Here is an 11,377-nt window from a genome sequence, read left to right as displayed (position 1 = left end):
ACGATATATCAATATTGCAATTGGTTCGGCCGCGATACGTGGTATGGTACGGTGGCGCTGTTTTCCGCGTTTACGTTTTGGAATCGACGAAACTGGAAAATGCTACGCAAAAGTTAAGTCGCTGAAAACTAGCGTGATTTCTACCCCTCTCTTACTTGCTTAATATTGTAAATTCTTCAGGTACCCTGCATCGTTTCGACACCTAGTCTGTCATCTTACTCGCCATGGGGCGGAAGAAGAAGAAGCCTATGAAGCCATGGTGCTGGTATCCTTTTGAAACCTACAGTGTCATTGTGCTTTCTTATTGGGAACGCGTGTATTTCCGACACACTAAAAATAACAATGCACCTGCAGAAGTATCATTTATTCTTGATATTGGGCATGTTGGGAGAACTTTTGCCATGTTCAGCTTATCTAGTAGTAGTACATGATTTGTCTGGCAATCTGGCTTGTAGAATTGGTCATGTTGGTAGAAGCTATCGTTATTTTTATATTTATTATACAACACTCAACAGCCGTAATGCAATTTTTAAATACTATCGTTACAGCAGTCAGCAGTGTAAAAAAAAGAATGCAAACGTATATCAGATTTCGGAGCAACTGTAGAATGCAGGGCCACGAGAGAAGAGTTTTTTTTAGCTGGATACGAAGTGAGGACTGGGCAAGGTGGCCGGTGGGTAGACGTGATTTGCATTAGAGGGCGGTATAGAGTAGTCCGAGTAACTTGGACCCAACTTATCACCTTTTTAACATTTGGACATGGTCTGGCGATAGTAGCGTCAATAGCAGGCGGCTTCATTTGGGGCAACATATTATGGGACCCAAAAAATTGGACTGGTATGTGTGTAGCTACATACACTCTACATAAAAAAACTAGAATAAAGCGCCCTCATCAGACAAAAAATACAAAAAATGCTGCACAAAATTTCCATGTATACGTAGTACCCGTTGCATAGGGTGATGATAGCCTTTAATTACAGAAAAAAGACTTGTGATTAATAGCAAGTTGTCGGATTCTCCCCCAGTCGCATATAACCCTTCTTTTTGTTTAAGTAGATTTCATATTCTTCCCTTTGAAATCAGTGGATTTAGAGGATTTTTTCAAAAGGGAAATAAAGTCTGAGAACCATTTGGTTCACATTCTGGTTCCAACAGCCAAAGATCCTGACGTTGAATACTATTACGTCAGGGAACCAGACAGTTCCGTATCGATAGCAGTTAAAAGTCGCATTACGGCTGCCGTAACCATAGCCACAGCATTGCAAAATACTATACAACTAAAATAATTTACTGAGTTCTAAATATTAAATTACTAGGGTTTTCAGTTCCCTGTCGCATCGATAAGCTTCCCATGGCAATATGTATGTTGCGCTATGGAAATCCCACCAGAAAAGGATGTTCAGTTCAAGTACCACTTGGATTAAGAAGGCTTTGCACTTAATTACCAGTAGCAATTGGAAATTGCTGGATTCAACAGGGTCCTTATTAGCTACTTGGAATGGGCTAAAGTTAAGACCGCTTCCACAAAACTGCCCGGTCCTTTTGAAGACTGTATTTCCTTAGCCAGACTTCACTTGCAGGTACTGCAACCGAGAATTTGAAGATGAGAAGATCTTGATCCAGCACCAGAAGGCGAAGCATTTCAAGTGTCACATCTGTCACAAGAAGCTGTACACAGGCCCAGGGCTGGCCATACATTGCATGCAGGTGGGTTACTTACATGTACCGAGCTGGTAGCACTGGGCATCAAAATGAGAGATGACGTCAGTGGTCAGTCATTTATATGTTCACTGTAAGGGAAAGATCACAAAGTAAAGCCTTGTACAAAATACACAGCTGCTAGAGCCAGCTAATCCATACACCTTTGCAACTGCAAACGCAATGGGAGCCAGCTAATGTATACAGGCATGCAATTTTTCCTTGAATCGGATGGTTTCCTTGTTTTTATCTTCCATTTTTGCCATCAATATATTTTTTTTAAATGTGACTGTATCATCAACTTAGATTTTCATCTTTGGGACTTCCCAGTGGCATCTCTTATTGAGTTCTTTTTACAGAAACTTGTACAAGTAATATGAAATAACAAAAAATGCCATATGTAGGAACTATCCTCAATCATGTAAACTGAAGCACTTACGGAATATGTCTTATATTCGTAATTTTCTTATTTTCCATCCATTTCACCGCTCATTTCTACCCTTATGGTCCTTGCATGTCCAGGTTCACAAGGAGAACATTGACAAGGTTCCCAATGCTGTCCCAGGCAGGTACGACATTGAGGTGGAGATCTACGGCATGGAGGGCATACCAGACAAAGATCTACTAACCCATGCTGCAAAGACAAATCATAAAGGTTGGCAGACCCTTTGTTTTGTGTAGGAATTTATACGGCTCTAATAACGACAGTGATGGCTAACATAGGGCTGCATAGCGCCAGAACAGGCTACAGAAGAACAGGGTCGCTGTCAAGTCAATCACAAGACTTGAAGCGATCACAAGTTGTCTTAAAATTGAAGCATTCTCTGTGTTCAACTTGATACGGATTCGGAAAATGTGATTCTAAAATGATACGGGATGAGCTTTTTTTGTTTTATTCTCTGGAACGTTTTGTGTTTTGTGTTCAACAGAAAAAGGCGAAGCTGAGGAAGATTCTCCGAAAGCCAAGCAGCCCGGGCAGTCCACCCCCCAGAATATCCCCCCGCCTCCGATGATGCCTGGCATGATGCCGGGACCGATGCCGGGACAGATGCCGGGACAGATGCCGGGACAAATGCCAGGCATGATGCCTGGACAAATGCCGGGACAAATGCACGGCCACATGCCGGGCCACATGCAGGGCCACATGCCGGGCATGATGCCGGGTCAAATGAGGGGTCCCATGCCCCCCGGAATGCCCCCCATGCCGCCACGCCATGGGATGCCGGGTATGCCCGGCATGCCCGGCATGCCTCCCTTCATGCCGGGGTAAGTTCACCGAACTTGTCATCAAAAATGAAGCGTGGAATAATAGAGAAATACAGTGAGCACATGATATAGTGACCATGTTTTGCCCTAAATGAATTATTCTGAGTTATTGAAACTTTGTCTTCTTTATCTTTTTTTTTTTTTGGGCTAACTGTATGATATATGTGAGCCTTAAAAGGTCAGAGTTCTTGTTTCTTTTATTCTGAGCAACTGATTTTCATAAAAGCCGTATCCTTCTTCCATTCAAAATTGAGATTTATGTTTATTGTAATGCTTTGAGTTGTTATTCATTGTTTTCCTATTCCCCTATTTTTGTCTCCTGGCAGTATGCCTATGCCACCCATGCCCCCAGTTTTCCGGCCCCCCATGGGTGGACCAGGGGGTATGATGCCACCCCGTAACCTCCCTGGTATGCCCCCAGTCACCATGGAACCTCCCGTCTCATCTACCTCCAACAACCAGCCTTCTACCGCACCCCAGCAGGCAGGGCCTAGTATAAGACCCATGGGTGGCACACAAATACAGCAACCACCCAAACCACTCTTCCCTAGTGCAGCAGCTGTAAGTATGCGTCAGAGGACAACCATTCCAACTTAGTTTAGTAGGCTCCAAAAAATTTAATTGACTCTGCTTTACCAATTTTCAGAGTTGATTTCAGAAAAGCGCCCAACAATTTTGAAGATTGGCACACTCTAACATGGATTAAAAATCAGCAATTCTTTGAAGAAACAAACTCTGTAAATAATACAAATGGCAGACAAAACTGATGGCCGTATTAAAACAGAATTGATTGTGCCAATCATTTTAGGGTTAATTTTTCTCAGACAGGAACGCTTACTTTTGATGTTCTTTTCTTTCTGCAGACCACATCGTCAGTTACAGGCCCTGGCAATGGTAGCTCTGCTTCCTCCATTGGTCCGGTCAAACCCACATTCCCAGCATATGCAAATCCGGCACCGGACCAACCCAAGACCGCACCGCCAGTCAGCAACCCCACCACAGCGACCGTCACGGCAGCCGCGCCCAAGCTGAACACTCCCAGCGCGGCGCCGGCCGAGAAAGCGCCCTCAAGCGGCAAGGGTATGACCACAGGTACCAGTAAGATAGTGCATCCAGACGATGAGGTGTCCCTGGTAAGTTTTGTGGTGAATTCTATGAAAGGCCAGAGCCTTTGCATTACCACCTTTTCTTACAGAAATCAACAGGTATTAGGAAGTGGAAAGATGGGGTTTTTTTTACGTAATTTGGTTGAGTAAGAGGCTGAATTGGCAAGCTTGGCCTCTAAAAGGGTTCTTACATAATATCTAAGCCAGCTACATATTAACAACGCCAAAGAAATCTCTTTTTTGATCCGAGCATAAGGATTTGTGTACTTATTCATGCTTTTCTTATCTTAAATGGGGGCAATATTAAGGGACTGATTCAGAAACTGATACCTTCTGTGTTGTGCATTTCAGGAGGAGTTCCGAGCTAACCTACCCAAGTACAAGAAGACGGTTACCGCAGTCGCCCCGTCAGTACCCACCAGTGCACCCTCTATGCCCCCTAGACCGCCTCATTTGATGCCCAACATGCCCCAACCACCAATCAGACCCCAAGGTAAGAGCCCGAGCCATAGCCCAATCAGTACCCATCAGTGCATCCACTGTACCCCCAGACCTCATGATGCCCAACATGCCCCAACCACCCATCAGACCCCAAGGTAAGAGTCCCAGCGGTAGCCCAATCAGTACCCATCAGTGCACCCACTGTACCCCCAGACCTCCTTGTGATGCCCAACATGCCCCAACCACCCATCAGACCCCAAGGTAAGAGTCCCAGCCGTAGCCCAATCAGTACCCATCAGTGCACCCACTGTACCCCCAGACCTCCTCATGATGCCCAACATGCCCCAACCACCCATCAGACCCCAAGGTAAAGAGCTCCAGCTTAGCCCCAGCAGTAGGCACCATTGCACCCACTATGCCCACTAGACTTCATACGACCTCATCAGCATTTCACAGTTGCTTATGAGAGTCAATATCTTTATAATGTCTCTAATGTCCATCAAATGATACATGAGTTTTTCTTTGTTATAGGTGGGATGGGCATGCCACCACAGCCTCCTAATTCACAAATGGGAATGATGCCTACACCACCTGGTAAGAGTACACACTTTCCTAATTTAGATTGACTTGATAGTGCACTTGTATACCTTTTGCCATGCCCAACATTGTGAAGCCGTTGCAAATCTCTTTTTTGGCCCCCCAAAAGGGCTGCTGCTGATCTCATCTCATAAATTCAGCGCACAGACTTGTATACATTTTGGGCTCCCAAGATGGCATCCTGTAACTTCAGTCTGTGGTCTAAACATGCTGTTCCTTTTTTGTAGGTGGCATGATGCAGGGAATGCCCCCTATGGGCCAGATGCCCCAGATGCCCCCTCGAATGGGCGGAGTCCCCAACCAACAAGGGGGGATGTTCAGCGGTCAGAACATGATGCAGCAACATCCCAGCATGCAACAGGGACCACGAAGATATTGAAGAGTTCAAAGGTTGGCAAAATAAGAAGAAAAATGAAAACACAGTTCGTAAGATGGAAAAATTTTCTTAAAAAACAAAGCGTGAACCTTTACTCCCTAGATATTTTTTGCCAGAAAACTTAAGTGATTCATAAACAAGTGGCACATTCTTTGCACTTTTAACTTTGAATGGGGATCAGACTCCATTCAGAAGAACCTTGTCCTCCACCAAAAAAAATATTTGAAATCAAAATTAGTTTTGCGAAGATAGTTTTTAATTTCTTAGAGAAATTCTCCTCTCCTGTTTCAGTCAGTCAAAGTATTAACTGGTTTATCTTGAAGTTACAGGGTTTTTTTTCAGGAATTATTGAAACTAACCTTTGTGTTTAGGATTAAAATTGTAATTGCTGAAGTCGGTGTTAGAAAGAAGAAAAAACTCTTTGCATTTTCTGCAGGAACTGTTGTGGTCATTCCGTCAGCATTCATGTAATATGACTTGACCTCTGTGGCCCTTGCATTTTAAAGGCAAGTTCTTAATATATCTAAAGTATAGTGTTTTTATAAAAGTGTGCATGGTCGTGCAGCAGAGATGTTTCTGCAGTCTGAAAAAAAAACGAAAAAAATAATTCAGGTCACAGAAATTATGGAATTTGATTTCATGTTTGAGAGAATAGTGTTACAAAAATTCCAATAGCTCTTGTACATACTTAAACTTCAGCTTCAGAAAACGAAAGTGATTGCAAAAAAATAAAATACACGGACACATAAACTGTACAGATAAATTACCAAATTGCTTTGAGAGGAGTGTACATTTTGTGCAGCATACACATATATTTGTTGAATAATTTCTAAAAGAAAAGTTTGGGTAAGTACATTTATACAAGCTGCCAAACTTTGCTATAAAGAAAGCATGTCAGTGTCTTTTCCCAGTAACATAACGTCGTCAACACGTTGGAGGTACACGTGTGTGAAGGCAAATCAAATGCTTTCAAATTAAACAACAAGATTGAGCAAAAAACAATCGAAATGGAGTGGTTGTAAAAGACACACCAGACTTGGTCCCACACAATGGTAGGTCTTGTATAATTTGCATGTGTTAACTTGGCAACAAAATTTAACAAACATGAACATATCAACAAAATTTAAAGGAAGATTTTAAAAATGCTGATGGAGAACATCTGAAAGGGAAGATTGATTTCTGAAATATTCCATAATGAGTATTGTGTACATGTACATGTATATTTGTTGAATATCATTATTGAATATTGTGCAAGACAGCGCCACTGAATCAGGTAATGTTATTGCATCAGCCATGGCAAAATTGACAATGTAAGTACACGAAGAATGTGAGTACTTTTGTTTTTAACAAAAAAATTGAATGAACTGTTGCTCTGAAAATGACCAATTGTCACAACTATCGATAACAAAATATACACCATTAATGGCAGTTTTTCAGAAAAATTGTAACATTTACTCCAAGCTGTTTACAAAAATTGTATTACTTGATACTTGTAACTTTTAAAAAAGAAGTGGAATTTTCTAAAGCCGTCAAATTTGCATTAGAAAATCTTACAGATTCTGAAATTATTGGGATGATTAAATTGTCATCCCACTTAATGTCCAGTTTAAAATTTATGGTAGGTGGTTTATGCTTTCAGTCATCTGCATGTAAATGTATTTTTTTAATAACATTTTAAAACATTTTTCTCCTCATACTTCTGAGTTTGGGCTTTTAAACTTTTTGCAAGCAGAAAGAAGCGGAAAAGGTTTGAATATTATTCACTATTATATGTAATAAGTGGAACGCACATGTAAGGAAATAGTTGTAAATGTGATTTTAAGGAAAGCAGTATATTGAATGACGTGCACTGTTCCTGAATATGTGCTTTGATAAACCTCATCCACGGGACTGTGTATGTGCAGTTCTCTCACTTGAGATGCTTTCTGACAGAAAACACAAGGTAACCTTTAGAAAATCTGGAGTTGTAATCAGTTTGTCACAAGTCATCACAAGTTGTCTCAAATGGTCACAAGTCATCACAATCACAAGTTACCACAATCAGTCACTAATTGTCACAAGAGGTGACTAATTGTCACAAGTCCAATAATCACAAGTTCAATCACAATCTATTCAGAGGACTTGTGGTATAGGCATTCCTTTATAAATTTGCAGCCGCTGTTACTTGTAAAGTGACTAGATGATTTGATTTGTGATTTCTTTGATTTCAACTCCAAGAATAGGATCCTTTTAAACTTGTTGATGTTGTGTATGTGCAGTGCCTTTGGGTACAATCTATCAACAAAAAAATGTAGCAAAGGAACCAGACTTTGAACTTGTGTTACAACGATTAGAAATTAGTCAGATCCCATTGACGTTCTGATGTTCCAAAATTTCTTAGGAATTTATATGTAGACCTCAGATTCACACGTGTATTTTACATTAATTGCCGAGATTGCTCGAAAAATGTTTTCTTTTCTTTCCCATATGTTGGGGCCAAGGTTTGTAATGTTCTCCTTTTTAAATTTCAATCATGATTAGTCGTAAAAAAAATAAAATTTGTTTCAGAAGTTATGTTGGTGGTTGTGTTGTCAGTTCCTGGTTTTGGGAAAGGTGAGAAGTATACAGGTATGATTCGACATCAACTATTCACTCCTTGCTCCCTCGGTTAAATACTTGCCTTCGTCTAAAACAAAATTTCTGAAGAATTCAGAAGAAAAAAGATGCTTGCATTTTAACAAAGTTGATATCTTTAAAAAATTTCAGTAATGCAGAATCATACCTGAATGTAAGCTGTAAGCATTAAGTCGTTAGAACTTCAGGCACTAAACTCATGTGTCTGTCTTTGAAAGCAAAGGTTGTTTTGGCGTGAACAAGAAAGTGCATTTTATTGTGATGTCGCACAATGTAAACTCAGCATGCATGCAGTATACAGCAGTGAAAATAGTTATAGCCAAGGGATTTGCAATGTTTTAAGAACCACACGTTTCTCTTCATTGTAGCCGCCCTTCTGCTCTCATGGGGACGTTTGGCTCTGGCTGCAGCTCTCTCCATGCTAAAATCTTTGATATTATCTCAGGCAAGTCATACAATCTCTGTTTGCACATGCTTGCCAAGAAAATTTCACAGCGACTCCTCTGGTAGATTTTCCTCATGGGATGGGTTCTCAGACCACTGTTTGGCATCAAGCACAGTGATGTGGGATACTGGGTACCAGACACGCAGGCACTTTGGACCAATCAGAAAGCCTAATCTGTTTCCAAGGACATGATTGGTTGGCTTATCAGCCATTCATCATTCTTCTTTAAAACGCAGGACTGGGATGGTCATTCATGTAAAAATTCTTGTCATCTGAAGAGCGAAAATGAGCTTTAAAAACTTGAGGAAAATCTACCAAAGCATTGCTGTTGGACTGCAGTCCCCTATATGCTTTGGCATATAAGGCGAAATGTGGCGCTAATTTTGATTTTAAAAATTAAACGAAAAGTTGTTGTTTTTGTATGCATTGAGAAACGTACTTGGCCTGGATAAAAATCCCCTTGAGCGTGTACTTAACCATGCTAAATCCCAATAAAATCAGTTGTTCCCCCCCCCCAATAATATTTTGACATTTGCATGCATTTTTATGTCAATTGTATAAATAAAAAGATTACCTCTCCTCTCTTAAAAAAAGATACTTCAATGCCCTTTCGAAAACATAAGACTGTGCTTCAAAGTGATGAAGTCCTTTATATAAAATTTGGATGCCAAACTCAGAATTTGAAACTGTTGGGTGATGAACTTTTTAATTTCTGAATGGCACCTTGGAAAAAAAATTTAAGGGCAGTGTCAAAAGTTTCATCCCTGGGCTGGCCATTTCAACTCTTGAAATTCTGGGGATTGTCAACCAGTGTTTAAGGCCCATCTCTTGATCTGTACCTTCAACGGTTGTTTCCCGTCTTCTCCTTGGTGGAGAGGAGCTGATACATGCTTTCCTCAAACACTCGAGCACCAAGGTCGCTGTGAATGGATTGGCAACATCCTGAAGACTTTCTCCAAAGAATGAGTCATAGTGGCCATATATTTAGCAGAGTACCTTCCTGTCAGAAAAAGTGTGCGTCTTCAACCATTGCTGTCATTGCAACCTTATGACATACTGTTCTTCCTAGTTTTTATCCCAAGAACTAATTTCCAGACACTGTGTTTAAACATATCCTTTTCAAAAGTTTCCCCCAGATTATGAGTAGACCGATTTATTAGGCCTGGTCCACAGTGCATGTAGTCTATGTAATAACCACTTACATACAAGCGTCTATGATATTTGCAGAGATTCAGCGATTAATTATGCAAAACATACTGCATCTTGACCTCCAGATTCTGACCATTCAGCGGGCGCCTTCTATCGGGTCTTCCGTAACCCGTTGTTTTACAAAAACATGGCAGCCAAATTGACCAATCAACAGCTTAGTCCACATTTCTGATTGGATTGTTGTCACAGTTACTAAAGGCGACTCTGATTGGCTGGCGCGCGGGATGGCATAAAATGTGCATGCTAGGATACATCAGACGTTTGTTCGTGTGGCTCTGCACATGTGAATGTCTGATCTTCAGACTACAGTGCATGCGGGCAACAATTACATGTGTGCAACAATTACATGTGTGCTTTTTCCAATGCCACCCGCATGGTCCAGCCACGCACATCATACACATATGAGCACATCAGAAGACCTCAGACTTTGCTGCACGCATGTCGGACATAAATCATGGCTGTGATTGGTCAAACGACAGACTAGGGTTTAATGAGTCGGTCTATTCTACCATAACACTTAATACGTAACCCTTGCCCAATTAAATCACATAAGTGCTCAATTGTGTATTGAAATGACACCAACTTAGCACAGAATCTTCTTTGTGTCATGTGCTTTCTCTCCTAAATATAGCCCCTCCTGTAGTGTGCTCCTAGGGGTCAAAGTTCACAGGTCACAGGATCGAACTGTAAACCCAGGCAAGTCTCCAAAATGGTTTTCAGTTTTTGCTGAAACTTGCCGGTTGAATTTCACAGCATTCCGCTGTTGGACATTTTTGTCCCCAATATGCCTGGGTTTTCTCATTTGTGTTTCCCCCCGTTTGCTTCCTTTCTTGTATTTTCCCTAAACTCGGGCATATTTGGCGAAAAAAAGGCTTTTAAAGTTTTTTTTGTGTATGTTGGTTTTTGGGCTTTTGTTGTTTTGTGGCATTTGAAGGGATCAAAATATGAGAGAGTTATTATTTAGTTGTGTTCTTAATTTTTTTTGGAGGAGCGGGGGATGCTAATAAAATGGGAAATTGTCATATGATGTCTTGATGTTTCAGGATTTGTTCTCAAAATTCAAAAGTCCTTAATTTGTTTCTAAAGCTTTCCAAATGAAATTGAGGAGTTGTAATGACTTGCACAAAGCAAGCTGTTTGTCTACATGTATCTGTTTGTTGTGATGTGCAAAGGCAAACAAATTTGGGATCCTAATGCAAGCTACAACTACAAGGTATCAGTTTGTGTCGCAGGCTCATGCAGGTAATGAACCCATTGTGCAAGAATATTGGGATTATTATAGTGCATGTTTTGCCCAAAAAGTTTGATTTAAAAAACCTGGCACTATTCTGAGAAAATTGATGGCACTCTTTAATTAGCAAAAGTTTTATTCATCACCGACAAAATGGATTTCTTTTCTTCACCAAACATGAGTAATTTTAAAGTTTATATTAGTTTTTTTAAATCGGAAAGCTACTATAACTGATATTGTATGGGATGAAACACGATGAAAAGCAAGATTTGCTTCTCCGATGGCAGAGTTCTGTTCTTTGAAATCATTAGAATAGCTGGTTGATGTTTCAACAGAGATGGGCCGGCTATTAGATACACAGTCAGCTTTTAATGCGAGACATTTGAAATAAGCAT

The 11,377-nt window shown here is 40.7% G+C and overlaps 1 protein-coding gene across 3 annotated transcripts; it reads left to right on the top strand.

Annotated features, from left to right (window-relative positions):
- Positions 1–18: 18 nt before the first annotated feature.
- On the top strand, positions 19–8,037 carry LOC119735088 (BUB3-interacting and GLEBS motif-containing protein ZNF207-like). 3 transcript variants are annotated; one of them, XM_038208783.1, is made up of 10 exons: positions 19–265; positions 1,581–1,707; positions 2,221–2,353; positions 2,628–2,964; positions 3,291–3,525; positions 3,828–4,097; positions 4,422–4,563; positions 5,043–5,105; positions 5,336–5,498; positions 5,921–8,037. In XM_038208783.1, exons 1-9 carry the CDS (start codon positions 225–227, stop codon positions 5,485–5,487), a joined length of 1,500 nt encoding a protein of 499 aa, XP_038064711.1. In that variant the 5' UTR covers positions 19–224; the 3' UTR covers positions 5,488–5,498; positions 5,921–8,037. The 3 variants fall into 3 exon arrangements, with proteins under 3 accessions (XP_038064711.1, XP_038064712.1, XP_038064710.1); XM_038208784.1 differs by having other exon boundaries at positions 2,628–2,924; positions 3,290–3,525; positions 5,336–8,037; XM_038208782.1 differs by having other exon boundaries at positions 5,336–8,037.
- The last annotated feature ends 3,340 nt before the right edge of the window (positions 8,038–11,377 follow it).

The sequence above is a fragment of the Patiria miniata genome, unplaced genomic scaffold (genome assembly GCF_015706575.1).
Source record: "Patiria miniata isolate m_02_andy unplaced genomic scaffold, ASM1570657v1 HiC_scaffold_28, whole genome shotgun sequence".
NCBI classification, from domain to species: domain Eukaryota; kingdom Metazoa; phylum Echinodermata; class Asteroidea; order Valvatida; family Asterinidae; genus Patiria; species Patiria miniata.
The sequence above is the reverse complement of the archived record's forward strand: the minus strand, read 5'-3'. Positions and strand labels throughout refer to the sequence as shown.